This window comes from Theobroma cacao, chromosome 8 (assembly GCF_053813885.1).
Source record: "Theobroma cacao isolate CCN51 chromosome 8, ASM5381388v1, whole genome shotgun sequence".
Lineage (NCBI taxonomy): Eukaryota > Viridiplantae > Streptophyta > Magnoliopsida > Malvales > Malvaceae > Theobroma > Theobroma cacao.
In genome coordinates this window covers 6,346,201-6,363,585 of record NC_142646.1, presented here as the reverse complement: position 1 = coordinate 6,363,585, position 17,385 = coordinate 6,346,201, and the positions used below count along the sequence as shown (strand labels likewise).

Genomic DNA, 17,385 nt, shown 5'->3' with positions numbered 1-17,385 from the left:
ATTATTATTCATCAAAACTATGCAAATTTCAGACAGTGGTAGACCCTTAATATAAAGTCAATGATTAAAAAAATTCACAGAAAAATCATATACTTGCAGAATTAGATTTAATTTTGTTTCTTTTTTTTTTTCAAAAAGGAATATATGCGCATTAATGTACTTTGGGTGAAACTAATTAAATCATTATTCTCTACAAAGATGCAAAGAGCAATGCTGATTTACATGATTCTACTTTAGGAAGAAATTTAATCTTAAGGAGGAATCATATGGTTGCCCAAAAAGGAGAATAACCAAAGTTACTTTATTAAATAATTTAGCATCGAACGCTAATTATATGTACTATGCAGCATTCAAATTTCACCGTGATTTATTAAAAATAAGCATTCAAATTTCAACGTGATTTATTAAAAATACTTTCACAATATTTAATATCGCCTCATCTTGTAATTAATGGCTTTTAATAGAATTCTTGTCTTGTCACGTTCACTTAATTGGTAAGAGTGAGATAAGGTCTGCAAAGATGTTTTAAGTTGGAATCGTAAATATTTTTTTTATGAAAAAGAAAAAAAATTTTATTATATATTTTAATAAAAAGGTATAATAATGTAGTTGTAATTGCTGTAATTTTTTTATAAATTATTGAATACATGATTTAATTTTGCTAACAATTTCTTTTTGCCATGAATTTTGCTAACATATTTGATAACTCATTTTGACCACGACTTAATACAATTTTTTTGAATGAAAGTATAAAAATTGTTAATTAAGTAGGTATAAATCCAATTGATATTTCAATAAATGTCCTTTCCAGCTTTCCTTTTTAACTCTTATTATAATTAATTTATAATCTCTATGAAATCATATACTATATTTTTACAAAAATTAATAAAAATTTTCAACATTTAATTTTCAATAATGTACCAATGGTTTCATAAGATGAAGTTTAGTACTCAAAATTCAACATTTAATTTTCAGTGTTTAGTGTATTAATTTCTCTTTCAACACCTTAATTACTTACAACTAAGAACATTGAGTTATTGAGCACAACTAAACTTATTATCAAAAGACTATTACATAGGAAAACTTAGAATTGAGTTAGTACAACTAAACTTATAATGTTTAGGGATTAACTATATTTACAATTAAAATTGTATGTTCACATTGTTTAAACTTTAAAATATAGTTAACTATGTTTCATTAAAAATGTCAGATTAATCAAAATTGATTCATCCACACTATTTATAATCTGCAGTTAGTAATCAATTGTCAATAATATTAAAAGGAAGAAATATGTTTTAAATCAAAAAGAGAGAAAAAGGAAATAAATGGTATAGTTTAATGGGTTGAAAGAAAACATTATGAGATAGCATATTTACACATAAATATTCAAATAAAAGAACTAAAAAAACATTAGATCAAATGTTGAATTCTTAAATCCATTATCATAATTTAGTAAGTTTTGCCTAAAATTTAGAAAATAAAGGTTAAAATTGCTATTGTACTGTGACTCAATACTGAATTTTGTAAATGTGCTTTAATTTTATTAAAATTTATCATTATACTATTCAATGTAGTTGATTTTCGATAAAAAAAAATATTGAAAGTTGCAAGTTGCAAATTTCGTTATTTTATTTTTAATTTTGTTGAGTTTTAAACAAAAAGTAATGACATCAGAATATTTAATGGAATTTGTCGTTCATGTAAGTGACAAATTTTCATTAATTTCATTTCTTTTTATCCAAGTATTAAAAGAATTTGATAAAATCGACGTATGGTGTCAAAATTTAACATTAACTTATAGTATAATAAAAAATTCAGCCTTTCTTTGCCAAATTATAGTCTAGTAACAAATCGTATCATTCGATTATCAGTCGGATATGAATTCAATTTCTGGAATACATAATCTTTCTTTAAAATTTTTGATAAAATTTTCCTGAAATAAACCAAAAAAATAAATGGTTCAAGATGACTGGAAAAACACATGGAGGGGTTTGAAAGATGGTGCTTTGGTGATTGGATTCCAACGAGAAACAAAGTTGGTGGAATCTTGCGGTGGATTCCTACCTTATTAATGGGTATTCCCCTCCTTCTTTGTTTATTCTTTTTCATGCCTACACATCATAGAAAATGACACCCAGTGGCCAATAGTTTCATGATGTCGTGGGTGGAACCTTCTCCAAGAATTAAAATCCTTGGCTTTCTGTCCTCCTCCTTTCTTTAGCCCAGTGATTGGCACCTTAACCTAATCAACCCCAAATTTTTAAGATGTTAAAGAGTCTTTCGAAATTACTTTCTAATTAAGATCTACTGTGTGGGCGTCACCCTATTCTATGCCATCAATCTTTAAGCACCAAAAACATGTGAATCAGCCATGAGTTCATAATAATTATATTAACTTTGTTACCTTAATGGCAAGTACAAATTTATATATTGTTAATCTAACTTTAATTGGAACATACAACAAACATAAGAGGAAGGATGTATTTTATGATTGTTCGATGATCTTGATTATGTATTTCTATAATGATAGTAGATGATGATGATGATGATTTACATGTGACATTTAATCTTTTATGATATGGTGGCCTTTAACATTGTCCATCTTTGTAGTTTTGGTCTTGATAAACGCCAAGTGATAAGACGACAAATATTCTTGAGGGATTCTTTTTGTAGGAGGAGAAGCGGAGAACTTGGCATATGCGTTATCAAAGCAAGTTCTAACACAACTCCCTATGTAGAATAGATAACAAGAAGAAAATAGGGGGGAGTTCTAGTCCAACAGGAACTCCCATGTTACATGCTTCGTAAAGAATGATTGCCTTTAAATCCTAACTAAGAAAAGGGTTTAGGGGTTCTAGCATTAGGGCATTGAAGTTGATTTTGACTATGTTAATGATTTTGCCAGCCGAGTCTTATTTAGTACTTGGCCACTTTTTAGTTGTTTTCCAAGTCAAACAATAGACAAAAACCAAAACAAAAAAAAAAAAAAAAAACAACGTTTTCTTTTTCCTCCTTTGGGTTGGGTACTCAAAAACATTGTTGAAAGAGTTTTTAGACACAGTGGATTAATTAAAAATGTCCTTGATTTGTATCCATTAATTGTTCTGTATATAGATTCAAAGCATTAATATGAAACCGTAACTTTACATTTAGCTCTCTTTGCCCAATATATATCCAAGGTCCAAGGCTGAAAGAATCGAGTTTGGTGCTACTAGTTAAAGGAAAGCATGCAGGACTATGAATTTTAATTGCCCTGGAAAGTGGAAATCCTCTGATCTCACCTTGAAATGAAGGAATTGAAAGAGAGGAAATTCTGTTTGACTCGCCTTCTTGTTATCAATGTCTTCCAGGAACCTGTGACATCATCCATGAATTTTCCTTGAGCAAGCAGGGTCCTGACAGGCCACAAACACCTGTCCCCTCATACCAGAAAACTTAATGTGTCTAACTATGAATCTATTCCTGGAAAGCTTTCATGGTGATCTTAGAAATTTTTGTTAGGAAACTTGGTAATCAATTTCTAGAACTTGACAAGAACTTGGGAATTATACATACTCTAGATCATTATGTCAGCTGCCATATTTTTTAACCAAATGCGTAGACATCATCATTTTTTATTCTTTTGGCACCTGTAAGTTGGTTCCACAGTCACCTTTGGGATCTGATATTGGTGCTTAAGTAGGCAAATTTGTTAAGTGATTTTAATATTCACACCTAAGTGCACAGAGTTGCGCACAATATGCGTCAAGGCACACTAACAAGATTCACAATTTACAGCCAATTATTGGCTTATTCATTATATCTTCAGATTTTTTATCCTAATAAAATATTAAATTGTAGAATTTAATCCATTTGGAAGTCAGGAAAGAAAAAGGAACAGGTTTAAAGAACTCGATGGATTAATAATATTACATCAAATTCACTCAGAACTGCACTGCAAATCTTTTGCTTTTTCAAAAGCCTACAATACATGCAGGATGATGGTGATATAGAAAAGATCTGACGACGACGACAATGATAATGACAGTGATGATGGCGGTGGCTGCGCTGGTGGTGGTGGTGATGAGGAGATTGATGACCTCCAGGAATTATAGTCTCCTGTTTTGCTTAGTTATTGGTTCTCTTACTATCAAACATAAAGTTGACGGCCTTAAAAATCATAAGAACATGACTCCAATGATACACGGACTCATGCTCTGTAACCCGAACAGTCAATTACTTTTGTTTGATCAGGATGAAGACCCGAGGCCAAGAGCTTTGAAAGTTGAAATATTACATCATCGATCCGTGTTTTGTTTTTCTTAATAACTGTAACATCTATATGTTAAGCAGCTGATGACTGACTATTGATGACAAAGCAATCATTAATTTATGGAACAGACTTGGAAGCCATGATTAATTAGCAGCTATGAACAGTCTGTGGTGATTGGCAAATACTGAATGGATCTATTTAATTTCTTAACTCCAAGTAATAATTTGTTGGTAGGAAGCAGACCATTGGCAAACACCATTTTCTGAAGAGCCATATCTAGCTATCATGACTAACAGGTTTCAATCGGGCTTAACAGGACAATGACAATTAACCAAAGTTGCCATGTGACTGATAAAGTGGCTGTTACATTGTTTGCAGTTTGGTATGGGGATGGATTTTGCCTTTGCCTCAAAGAGTTTCATATTATGATGCAATGGGGAGAAAGCTTGCGCTTCCTGCGTTTTGGATTTACCCTACCGACGAGGAAGAGCACTTCCGAAGGGAAAGCAGACAATTTTTGTTTGGTCTCTTTCTTCTGTCTTCTGCTTTGCAAGTCCAAAACATTTTAACTTGAGATAGCTTGGTTGTGGTGTCTCAAACGGACATTGAGATGGTCTAGCGATAAAACTTCCATAAAGAAAACCGTAGGAAAAGGAGTTTCACCTTCCACAAACCATTCCAAAAGTAAGATCACAGAACCTCCATGCACGCGTCTTGATGAGATCAACATAGGTTCGCTATTTCCAACTTTAATCTTAACAATGGTTTCCTTTCCCTGTAATGGAAAGAGATTATTCCATGTTGTTTGCTCCATTCATTTTGGGTCAGTCATTGCAAACGAAGAAAAAACGGAGTAGACAAGTGTTTTCGAAGTGGTGGAAAAATGACTAACAAGTTGAACATGATAACAATAGAACATATCAACAAGGATTTATAAAATTAGTGTATCCATGATTGAGAGGTTTCACAATGTTGACGTGCAGTTTGCTGTTCAACACTGTTTCAAGCACATGAGACTTGTTTTTCTTCTTTTCAAGTAACGACAAGTTCCCGCTATGGGGGATGACTCATCACTTACTATTCCAACCATAACCGAGAAGCCGCTCATCATAGTGGGATGCAGCAGGATTTGCTTATAGATAACTTAATAAGCTTCGTTATAGTGGAACACCAATGAAATGTTAAGATAGCTTTAAATAATGAAACGCCTTCGATTTTGTCATCAAGAACAATCAGGTTTAATAGCGAAATATCCAAATTAAGAATAGGGAAACATCCTTTTCTCGACAGTGTTTACCTGGGTAGAAGAATTTATTGTTGTAGAATTGGGATGACTGTATCCCACACTATATGAAATCTACGTTTCTGCGTCCCAATCCCGAGCAAACATGTAGGAACAGGTCACTCCATGTAGTGGTGCTGATGTCCACATCTATCATGCTGCCCCGAGTTTCTCTTTTAATTTCTTTTCCCTTTCCCCCCTTTTTGCATCATGACGCAATTAGCTGTCCTTCCGAAAGAATGCGCCTCACTTCATTTGCAAGACCAATTACATGTTTATCTTTACATCCTAAATCCAGAAAATAAAATGGGTAAGGTGTAGCATTGATTGGAAATTTTCTTAGGCAAAGAAGCGACATAAACAATTGGAGTAGCTGGTACAGTACAAATTTAGTGGCTACTGAGAAGAAGCTCACCAAGTTGAAGAAGAGCCTTTTCTAGTTGGAAAAGATAGTCTCTGTTTGGTCCTGAGGGGCCCTCAGCATGAATAATTTGTCTGCACATGAAGGGGAAAAAGAGGAGGAAATAAAGAATCAGAACCGGGTCCTTATGCTAGAATCAGGAGTTTGAATCTAGTGATTCAGAGTAAGATATGGACCAACAAAGATGATCCAGCAAATTAGCAATGGTAAACCACTGCACAAAAACTAGTTTAGGGCTTTTTTGGTAGTTGATCTGTAGGGGAGGGATTTTCTCTTTAAAGTCTAGTAGAAAGATTTAGCCACAAATTTCAGCAATGATATTAGGACTTGATTATATAGGAAATTTCCATTTCTAGTTAATAGAGCAACTATAAATTGTTTTAATTATTTGACATTTCAAAAACAACCTAAAAATGAGCCTATGCCGTATTGTGTCGCAGTTTTTAATTTGTGTTCACATGCTCAAAAACAGCTTCGAGTTCAGCTAAGTCCTTTCTGTGCAAGAAGGGAAGGGGGTGGGAGTTGTCTAACAATTGAAGTACCGAGATCAGTACATCAGCAAACATCAAATAAGGACTCAACAGCATTCTGTAGAAACCACAACAGAGATTGAAAAAAACAAACTTAGAGCCTGTTTGGTTTGACTTTTTTTTTAACTCAAAAGTTATTATGAACCTCTTATGAGAAATTATAACTTTTAAAATTAAGCTAAATCTATTTGACAAATTTACTTTGATAAACTCTTTTTTATAGATAAACTGTTTGACAAAACAATTTATATAAATTCTAATTTTAGTTAAAATTACTATGAAAAGGTATTTAATAAATACCTTTCTATTAATCACAAATTCCTTTGTTCACAATGGTAAAAAGTTAAATTTATTTTTTTATTTATTTAAAATAAATTTTTAGAAATATGAAAGTATTTTTATATAACAAAAAATTTATAATTAATAATAAATCATATAAAAATGAAAACGGATAATGTTAGAATTATTTTTAATAGATGAGATATTTTTGAAACAAAAAAAAAATCTCTTGAAAAGTAAGCATGTTTTTAAAAAAACAGAAGAGACAGCTCTTCTCTGAAACTTTTCTTGAAGTTCTTTTTTTCTTTAAATTTTGTTTTTTTTTTAAAAAAAAAACTGTTTTTTTAAAGAGCTTATCAAAATCTCTATTTGACCTAGTTTCTGCTTTTAAGAAGTAGATAAATTGAAAAAAAGCCAGGCCAAATAGGCACTCAAACTATAATCCATAGATAGAATTAACATACTTGGCAATCTCTTCAAGAGAAGCAGGCCCCAAATAGTTCTTATTAAGCTTCTTGTCTGGAGATGCTATGTACCTGAAAGTTTGGTGTCAATGTAGATCGGGTTATCTTAAATAATAAGGTAAGAATGAAATACCATTGATAAAACACTACTTACACCATTACCCCAGAAATGGCTGGAGTTGTAGCTGTGGGATCCTGAAACAAATTTGAGTAGGAATACATGAATGAAAAAGCTACATTACAATAGTGTTTCTTTAACTTACACATATATCAACATTCAAAACTCACAGTGAAGAAATCAAGATAAGCTTTCTTGTCATACTGCTTCTCCCTCACTTCTAAATGCTGCAGATCATTAAAAAATAAAAGGAAGAATGAAATAAGGATCACAAACTGATGAAAGATATTAGGCTAGCAAGTAAAGTCATAGGCAAGCCAACTCAAACAAAAGGCAGAATTAAATGCAAAGAAAAGAGACAGTTGAGTGCATCATAGCATTTAAGAAGCTTATAATAACAACAATCAGCACACAAAGAGTAAGAAAATGTAGGAACGAAGAAAGACAAAATAGCATTTTCGAATGAAAGCAGATTAAGATGGCGAAACCCAAAGGAGATTTATTTATTGTTTACTGCAAAGCTGCTAATAGGAGAAGGGGAGAAATGATTGTAGCTAGATAAACTAAGTAATGTTGATTAACTATATATGTATTATCAGCTAAAGCTTAGCAGCATAGCATTTATCTATTGAGAGTCCTATTTTCACAGTTTAGGGTGCTCACACTCTGCCGACATTACTAGCGAACTGCTTTTTCTTTCCTATACTCCGCCTACTAAGATATCTCAGTTCACAGGGTCATCTCCTGCCTTGCCCATGGATTCAGCAGCAAATTGATAGGTTGACCTCTTTGGGAATCTCTAGATCTAGTCATTTTCAACTTCCCAACGAAGTAAAAAGAAGTCAATAAAATAAAATTAAACTACTACAGGAATGACACTAAACGTGAAGGTACAAACAATATGTGAAGCTTCAGATCATTGATATATCTAGGGTCTGGGCTATTCAGAAATGGGAATGAATGGGAATGAATATGGCCATAATTATCTTCAATACAAACCTGTTTATTAATATTCAATCATCCAACACTGAACTCCTATTCTATTTAACAGCCTATTCAAACAATGCAATATCATGGTTATTTTGTGGTCAGTGGTCACAAAAGGTTGAGATCATTTCCCTTCTGAATCATCTTAGTGAACTAGTGATCCAAAGTCCCCCAACCAATCTGACAATAAAGATGGAACCAATGGCCATCCTTAAAAATGATTTTAGGCATAGAAATAAGATATACTTGGCAATCATAAGAAAATGAAAATGTTAACTTTTTCCATTTTATGGGAAGGAGCAACTCCAGATGCTACATGAACATTTAGCAACATTTTGATTATTGAACAATTGATGGGCCAGTAATGGATTAAAATTTGGAGAAAACAATATATCATATGAATACATTTGATGAAATTCACTATCAAGAACATACCATTATCGCATTTTCTTTATCTTCTTTCTTGGATATCTTGTACGCCGCTCCCCACTATAACCTCACAAGATTGAAGAACTATTTAGTTCACATATTGGCTCATTCCATAACTTGGCATGGATAAGGAAACAAAATAAATATTGACGTTTCTTATCCATCCAAAAGAACTTCCACAGAAAACATCATTTAAATAGTTCTCACTGAAATCCACAAATATACACTATGTTTACCCTTTCAATAAGTAAAAATCTCAACAGTTTTTCAGTTCATTAACAGAGTGTCTTTGCCAAATGAAATTCTGAGCAGAGATAAGCATCCCACATAGGCATAGCATACAGTACCCTCATTGAATTGCTCCAAATTAACCTCACTAGACTATGGCCCGTGCGTTGCACACGGGCCTCTTTCTATCTCCCTTTTTCTTTCTTCAATATGTTTTTTCTTTTTGTCTATGGCTTCCACGTGGCTAAAGAAAGGGGCTTCCTTTTGATGATAAAGCTTTGAATTAAAAATTACTCTGATGCTGCATACAATCTTCTCTTCCAGTAAAAAAAAACACATCATTTAATAAATTAACACCAATAACTTATTGTTCTTATAAATGAGTGACCAATAATACATATTATAGTCCTCAAGTAACTGTGGGAAAAAAAATCAAAGGATAAATGATAGTGATTGGCGAAAATTACTTACACAGACTTCCCCATCAGCAGGCTCCAGTGTGACGGTCCTGCCTGGATACTCAGGCGTCCCTCTGTGGTCAGTACTCCCTGTTTTAACCAAAACCCACCAATCATTCCTTACAAAATAAGACTTTTGTAAAAGGTACATGCCAAAAAAAAAAGAGGGGGTAAGGAAGGACCTTGGTAGAAGACTCGGCGATAATCTTTGATGAAGCCAACAAGACGATCATCATAGTTAAACCCGGCTTTCCAAATAAGAGAGCCGTACCCAAACACCCACATCGCCATTTTCTTCTTTTCTTTATTATTATCTCCTTCGAGAGCTCCAACAACAGCGGGACTTCGCCACGACAAGACTGCGGGGAAGAAAGTGAGAAAGGGAAAGCAAAAAGTAGCATTAAAGAAAAACAAAACATCCAATGAGAGACAAGGGAAAAAAATTTTAAAAAAGGAAACACCGCCAAATGCCAACCGTTTATTGGCTGTCTGTGGCACTTTGGTATGAACGGCCAAGATGGACTTTGGTTTGGGTTGGGTCGGACCTTTTTTTGGGCTAAGAATAAGGTTGGGTTTGGACTTTGGGAGCGATAATGGTTAAGGTAGCATAGCTAGATGTCCGTACTTAGATAATAGACTATTATTTTGTACACTCAAGTGAACTTTTTTAATTTTATAAGTAGGTTTATATAATAGTCAGGAATTCATTTAATAGCTAAATAATTTTATTATTTTCTAAATATAATATCAAATTGACAAGTGTTAATCTTTAAATTTATTTGTAAAATTAAAAAACCTTCATCATAATGTATTAGATAATAAAGATTGATTTTTTTTAAATGCATTCTAAATAAACACGTGTCAACTCTGTAAAAATTTATTTTTGAATTAAAATACTCCCTAATCGGTGTAGTCAACAAAAAAAAAAGTTAAAAAAAAACCAATGTCTTTGATCTCACTCGTTTGGGCCCAGACAAGGTATTGGGTCACTACAAATTTACCAAGCATGTCCATTCCTAGCAGGGAGTTGGGCCGCTTTCGTATGATCAGTATTCAAACCAAAAACTGAAACATAAGGGCGTGAGCAGCAGGATTCGAACCTGCGCGGGCCGAGCCCACATGATTTCTAGTCATGCCCGATAACCACTCCGGCATGCCCACCCGACAATTAAACTGTAGTCTCATTTTTATAAAATCAAAACTTCAACATTTGTCTCTGGGTTCCATTTTCATTTTGACATTCTGCAATGACGAGTATCGATAGCATCTAAATTATGACTATGGACGGTGACGAGTAAACAGGCATTACTAGTGATAAGTATATTCTTTTGTTAACAAGATTCTATTTGATGTTGAAAACTGATTTAGAAGGTGGGATCATATCTTGTATACGAAGACATGTAGCGATGTTAAATCCAAGTCTTAGTTGTTTCCTACACAAGCTGACTGGACAACTAACCTCGCCCACCATCCCTCTGAGGTCAAGCTCTTGCCACGATTTCTATTTGGGAGGAAAAGAGCAATGTGATCTCATATGTCCTGTTCGGGGCTATCTTGATGATTATTGAATATCTAAGAGAAAATATTGCACCACCTATCTTGATGAATCATGTGTCAAGATCAAAGATTGAGAGCACGTCACATGATCTTCGGGATGGGCTCAATTTGATTCATAACAATTTTTTCTTCTCTGTCACTCATGTTTGATCTTTTGCTCTGTTTGTTCCTTTAATTTGCTCATCAATTTGTTCTTTTCCTTTTTCGCTTTGTTCATGTGTTGTATTAAGTGGCCATTCCCCACCATTTCCATTGCAATAATAAATTGCAAATGCAAGATTCTGACTGAGGACTAAAACTTCAACTTTAATTTAAGAAAGTAGCTGATAAAATATGTTTAAACAAACAAAAACCAGGAATAATGTGTCAAGTAATTTGTTTTTTCCTTCTATATTATTCACATGGCCAAGTTGCAAGAGGAATTCGATTCTTCCTTATGTCATTTCAATCAAGCTATACATAGCCATCAGGATGTGAAATAAAAATATTCCAATGAACGTAACAAATTTACGAAGCTGGAATAATATTTGAGATACCGATGCAATTCCTGGAACATGGTCAGCTGTTTGATTCCTGTTTTGTAGTATATCTCTATGTCAGCATCTCATGAATGTGAGCTAAAGAAAAAGCATGGAAATAAAATATTTGGGCGAGAAACATTGGCAAAGCGCAACGATTCATGGTTTTTTGCTTGAACCAAATCAAAGCCTCAAGAGTACAATCAAAACATGATAAGTTACAAATTACTTAGATGCAGAGCAGCTGAGAAATAGAGGGAGAGGGGGTGGGGAGTGGTTACATAGTATTGTTTTTTATCGCTTGGGAAAGAACAACTCCTGCTGCAAATTTATCAACATTTTGGAAGGAAGTGTTTATGTTCCTTGAGTACTGAAGGGGCTCTTTGCAGCTGGAATATTAACAATTTTGGGAGGTCCATCAATGCCATCATCAACCCTAATTGATCTAGCATTGTTTGTGATTGGCAATTCCTGCTCAATGCTTTTCTCATCTGTTTCTGAGTTTTTCGCATCTTTGCTTTTACCCCACACCACAATATAAAGGCCTGAGACTATGATAATGGCTCCAAGTATGCTGAAATCGACCAAAGACAAAAGGAAGCAACCATGCAATCAGAACAAGGAAAACCAATGCAGCTTCCACTAATGGATTAGGCTGCTAAATTGTTTAATGGTTAATAAAGCAAAGGAAACTACTTAGATATTGCATTCTGTCACTATCTGCAACAGTAATTATCTCTAATATATATTTGACAGTGCACCATATATTCATGTCTTAGTAAACTTTGTTATCATCCCAGGATTAATAGAATATGCTTTTTGTGTCAATTATCAAAGATGAAAGCGCAAGTTGTTGCAGGATAATATGAGATGCTAGCTGAATCATACCTTCCAAAGTGGATTTTTTCAGCTAAAACAACAACCCCTAGCGCAGCAGTGATGATCATGCATAGAGGGCTGAAAGATGTTACAAAAACTGGCCCTCGTTCCCTGATGACGACTCCTTGCACATAATATGCGATTCCGGAGCACACTATTCCCTAATCAATCACAAATTTTAAAGTGTTAAGCACTTTTGTTTCATGCCTCTGCTTATTTTTGTTTTACTAAGACCTTTTAAGTGCATATATGGCTGGCAAAAAAGGCTTGAAAAGCAATAAATCAAAAGTTGGTTTCTCTTTTTGTTTCTGAATTCATTGTATTTGGTTTTAATTGGGGCACTGACAGAGTAAGATGCAGCAAGAAGCCTTGAGTCCCAGCCTACTTTCCAGGCACTGAAGTCACGGACCATGATAAGGGACACTCCTGTACCTTCCACCATTCCCATGAAACATATCCAAGCTGTAAGAGAGAGCTCTGCAGGGTACTTCTTCAACGTGAATGACTGAAACCAGAAACCATAACCAACATTAGCTCAAAAAAAAAAAAAAAGAGTTTAATCAACTTTGTTCCTTCAACAGACTAGAGATATTTTTACTCACTTGCAAAATAAAGAAGCTTGACCAGCCAAATATACTTCCCAGAAGCATTATGGTCCCAGTAACCCAGTGCCTATCTGCAGATTCAGTGGTGGTTCCACTGTGGGTAGCTCCTCCTGACTTGATGAAATCAATAATGGGACCTTTGTACAAAGTCATGACCATTGCTCCTACGACCGTGATTGCAGTTCCAACGACCTTTGCTAGACTGCGTATCTTCTTCACATTGATCTTCTCTAATCTGATTGACATAATCATAATATTAAACAATGATAAAATCCTAAAATCCTATTGAAAATATATAAGCCCAAGATCCTTTACTTTGTAAACAGAGCACCGGTTCAGTTCTTTAATTTATCATCTAAAGTTCACGTGGATATATATATATGATACTATATTTTTAAAGCAAGTCCTTTTTTAGGCATTAAAATAATAAATACAAAAAAGGAATGAAGATGATGGAACTTTTTAAGCTATTTGATGTGGTGGGCACTGGCATATTTTCTATCAGGGGTCCCAGAGGCTTGAGCCTTTCTACAGGTTGTAGGATCTTATTGATGCAGCTTTTCCATTAGTGTGATTGCACGACACTATTAGTAAAATGATGAATTGGTTTGAATCTTTTTCACCTGAAAATCATTGCCAGTATGAAGGTAACAGCAGGAAGCATGTTGACAAAAGCAGATGCATAAGTCGCCGTAGTGTACTTCATTCCGAGATAGTACAAGTTCTGGTCAAGCACTGGCCTGGACATTCCAATCAACCTCGTTAATTAGACCTTGCATTCTTGTTAGCAGTTAACATCTTCACTTTCTTCATAATATTTATAAATATATCAAGAACAGGAAACATGCATGGACTCGGGATATATGCTAAAAGATGAACACTTGATTTTGTCATTTAAATTGCTACTATATATCATCTATATATGGAAGGATATGTTAAACTTTCATGAGCTAGGATGAAACTCTTTGATTCAGCCTTCCAACCATGACGAGAAAGGAGAGAATGAATTGGTTATTGTGAGGGAAAAAAAGAAAAAAAAAAGCAGAGAATCCAATTCCTGCAGCCACAAGTTGAAGATCCTGTTGCGAGAAGCCAGCAAAGTAAACTCTTCGGAATCTCCCGAGGCTCAGTTGTTTCTAACAAGCAACAGAGCACTTATATATAGATGCATGTATTTACATATATTGTAGAAACACATGCATGTAATATAAGCACATTTGACACAACATGGAGATGCATTTATGTGCATAAAGATGAAAAGAGGAGAAGTTTAGAGCATTACTCCAGGAAACCAAGAAGCACAATCCTGAGGAAGATAGGGAGGGTCATCTTTGGCCTTATTTTCCTGCGTAGAGAATGGAAAGCAATAAGGTTAAGGTTTAAGCACCACTATGCGGGTTGAATACGCAAATGAATGAATGTGCTTGTGAGAGAGGGGAGAGGACAAGAAGAAAGAAACCTTTCAAGGACAAAGGCAAAGGGTGCAATGACAATGGTTGCGACAACATGACGGTACGTAGCAAGGATGAAATTACTCATGCCATGCTTCAAAGAAACCATGGAGATTATGTACATCCCTGCATATCCAAATTGCAGGGAGACCATTGCCAGGTATGGTTTCACTTTGTTCAGCGTGTTAGACAAAGCTGCACACGGCGTTTGGTCTCCCATGTTTCTCTCTCTCTCTCTGTGTTTTCCCTTGAGTACTTACTCTTAGGCTGCCAACACGGAAATGAGAAACGGCCTTCTTATAGGCAGAAAAATGCTAAAAGAAAAAGAAAAAAAGAAGGCAAGTGCACTATTTTCCAATAAATGTAAGAGCTGTATAAGTCCAAGGCACTCACTCTCGCTCTAATTTAGATTCCGTTATCCATTAAACAAAAATCAACCCCTATTCCAAGCAACTAGAATCCTCACTTTGCTGTTAGAATCAGAGTAAATAAAAAAGGAAGGAAGAAGTGTGTTTCTGTGGATCTCTGTGAATATGATGCTTTGCCTTTTTTTTCCATTTCTTTTAATTGTTTTTGTGGGAGGTGGGGATTTGATTCATTGACCACCAAATGATGTTTAGGTTAAGTGCGGATGATGCATGCAAAAATTATGTGGCTTTTGTGTAGAGTGGGTGCTATGAAGCGTGGCCACCAATTTCTAATACCATGTTTTGCTTATAGACTATCTGATTTACTCACGGAATTCACTCTGATTAGCTCTCCATTTTGACCTTCTCACCCAAAATGAAAGCCATCGCGCTGGCTTACTGCAAATGACATTGACAAAGTTCAATTCTCTGATCAGAACAGACATTGTGTCTGTGGTTGGTCTACTTTGGAGAAATTTTTCTTCATCACTTCCGAATCTGCATCTTAAAAGTTTGAAACTGAAATTCTTTAGAATAATAGATGCTAATTAATTGGATTGAATTGCTTGCTGATTAATCACTTAGATTAGGCATCTCTGACTTTAATTAATCAAATGTGTGAAGCGGAAACCACTCTTGTCTCTTTTTATCTTCTCAATGACAATTTCGAATGTTTTGTGTCGAAACATTTATTCTTATTCCCCTGCCTCCTGCCTCTTCATTTCACTGTCAATGAATTCATTTGCTTTTTATGTAGCACATATTTGGAGCAACACTTGTTGCATCTTTCACAAATTGCCCAAGATTTCATTTACGTCTAATCCGTCAATTTCAGTGATAAAAAGATTAAAAAAAAGAGAAGAAATTCTCTCCTTTACTCAAAGTTACTTTGGTTTTTCCAATCAAATGGAAAACCCAAAAGCAACTGGATATATATATATATACACACTAACCAGATCATGATAATTAAGCAGTAATGATTAGTTCAATGGTTAAATTCACATTCTAGTCAAAGTGCATAAATATTTTGGATCCATGTGAGATCTTATCCTCATATCACGAACTATCTTATGGACCAAAAATATTGTTGAGATACATGAGTGGGTAAGTGAATTAAAGAAATATCAACTGTTACAAATAAATAAATGGAATAATAAAGTTACATAGTACATTGGATAAAAATTTATTGCATTATTAAGGGTATAGTATAATTTTCTCGAAGGAAAACAGTAGTGAAAGATGAATATAATATTAATAGAATATAGTTTTTAATGATGAGTATAAAAACACATGGGGAGACAATGCAAAGTTGGTGCTTTCGTGTTTGGATTCCAACATGAAAATCAGGTTGGTTGGTGGAATCCCACATGACAAATGGGAAACATTCGAAAGATATGTCAAACAGGTCTAGAAGGTTGGCACGAAGGAATAAAAAAAAAAAAAACAAGCAAAACAAAAGAAAATTCTGTATGAAGAGATTGGTTTGTATAATTGTATACTGTATTTCATGGAGAGGTCATGTGGTTAATAATCAATCATGGCTCCCAAGGGGAAAAAAGGGAACTGGGGAAAACAAAAATGAAAACAAACTCCCCATTGCGTGCTTACGCATCATTAATAATGACTAGCCATGCAATGAGCAATTCCCAAGTTCTATTTTCCCTTTTGTATTGCTCCTTTTCTATCTTTTTTTTTTCTTTCATCAGGCCTGAGGATAGACATCCTAACGCAACTTCGAAAACCAAGGCCACCCTTTCAACATTAAAGCTCTTTCACCAATCTGTGTCCATTTTTATAAAATATATATATATATATATATCAGAAAAGCGATGGAGTTCCCTTTGCTTATCCTGGTTGCTCATGATCAATCACAGAAAATGACTAGCCATGCAATTAGATCTTTCCAGGTTTTGTATATTTTCCTGATAATGTTCCAAGTTCTATTCCATTGTAACCATGGTGTCAGAGCTTACTTGACTTAACAGTTTAGAGTTTGAATTCGGAAATTCCCTGTTAGCTTAAGCTTTCTTGTTTCTTCACCAGGCAATGCAGGGGGGCTTAACCCCAAACTACAAGCTAGCTAATATTCTACTTAGGCTCTGTTCCAGTCAGAGGCCACTAGGCCATAGTGAGGATTTTTGTCTTGTTATTTTGCAGGCAGAAGTTTATTGTCATGTACCTTGCGTCACTAACCAACTGTTATTAATTATTCTCATGCATCGAAAATTGTCAAGGATTTGTTTTGTTTTTTTCTCTTCTCTTCAAGGCTGTAATTATTCCTATTCATCCATCCATATCAAGAACAGAAACCGATCTGAAATGCATAGCATATTTCTGCCCTACATCCAATCAGGGTTGACACAACCTATCACCGTGTCAAAATTTGTTCCAAAAGATTATTCCCCATTGCTGAACCAGAGTGGCAGATAGCAACTTTCGCCCCATCCCCTGCCTTATTTTAGGCTGGCCGACCAATACTTCAAGTAGAAGTTGGTGCTACTGCATCCAATACAACTCAAT

At 34.6% G+C, this 17,385-nt stretch overlaps 2 protein-coding genes and 1 non-coding gene across 3 annotated transcripts; all 3 read right to left on the bottom strand.

The window, feature by feature from the left end:
* Window positions 1-5,428: 5,428 nt before the first annotated feature.
* On the bottom strand, window positions 5,429-9,863 carry LOC18592315 (ChaC-like family protein). Its single transcript, XM_007018966.3, has 8 exons — window positions 9,631-9,863; window positions 9,462-9,538; window positions 8,769-8,822; window positions 7,517-7,573; window positions 7,383-7,423; window positions 7,229-7,300; window positions 5,950-6,029; window positions 5,429-5,822 (listed from the first exon to the last, which is right to left on the bottom strand). The coding sequence occupies exons 1-8, from the start codon at window positions 9,737-9,739 to the stop codon at window positions 5,743-5,745; spliced, it is 570 nt and encodes a 189-aa protein (XP_007019028.1). The 5' UTR covers window positions 9,740-9,863; the 3' UTR covers window positions 5,429-5,742.
* Window positions 9,864-10,527: 664 nt separating this feature from the next.
* Window positions 10,528-10,609, bottom strand: TRNAS-AGA (transfer RNA serine (anticodon AGA)). The gene has a single exon. It is a non-coding gene; the product is annotated as a tRNA-Ser (tRNA).
* A 1,055-nt stretch (window positions 10,610-11,664) lies between these two features.
* LOC18592314 (WAT1-related protein At4g08300-like) lies at window positions 11,665-14,738 on the bottom strand. Its single transcript, XM_007018965.3, has 7 exons — window positions 14,467-14,738; window positions 14,290-14,352; window positions 13,631-13,747; window positions 13,005-13,242; window positions 12,749-12,907; window positions 12,412-12,563; window positions 11,665-12,097 (listed from the first exon to the last, which is right to left on the bottom strand). Exons 1-7 carry the CDS (start codon window positions 14,676-14,678, stop codon window positions 11,878-11,880), a joined length of 1,161 nt encoding a protein of 386 aa, XP_007019027.3. The 5' UTR covers window positions 14,679-14,738; the 3' UTR covers window positions 11,665-11,877.
* Window positions 14,739-17,385: the final 2,647 nt, after the last annotated feature.

Bases quoted from the DNA above. Each gene is read 5' to 3' on its own strand.
- LOC18592315 (XM_007018966.3), bottom strand. From the start codon at position 9,739: ATGGCGATGTGGGTGTTTGGGTACGGCTCTCTTATTTGGAAAGCCGGG. The intron at 7,574-8,768 runs GTATGTTCTTGA...AATGATCTGCAG, and splicing joins ATAAAGAAAATGCGATAATG to CATTTAGAAGTGAGGGAGAA. The intron at 7,301-7,382 runs GTAAGTAGTGTT...CCAAACTTTCAG, and splicing joins GCCATTTCTGGGGTAATGGT to GTACATAGCATCTCCAGACA.
- LOC18592314 (XM_007018965.3), bottom strand. From the start codon at position 14,678: ATGGGAGACCAAACGCCGTGTGCAGCTTTGTCTAACACGCTGAACAAA. The intron at 12,564-12,748 runs GTCAGTGCCCCA...GTGATTGATTAG, and splicing joins TTCTTGCTGCATCTTACTCT to GGAATAGTGTGCTCCGGAAT. The intron at 12,098-12,411 runs GTATGATTCAGC...GGTCGATTTCAG, and splicing joins GAAAAAATCCACTTTGGAAG to CATACTTGGAGCCATTATCA.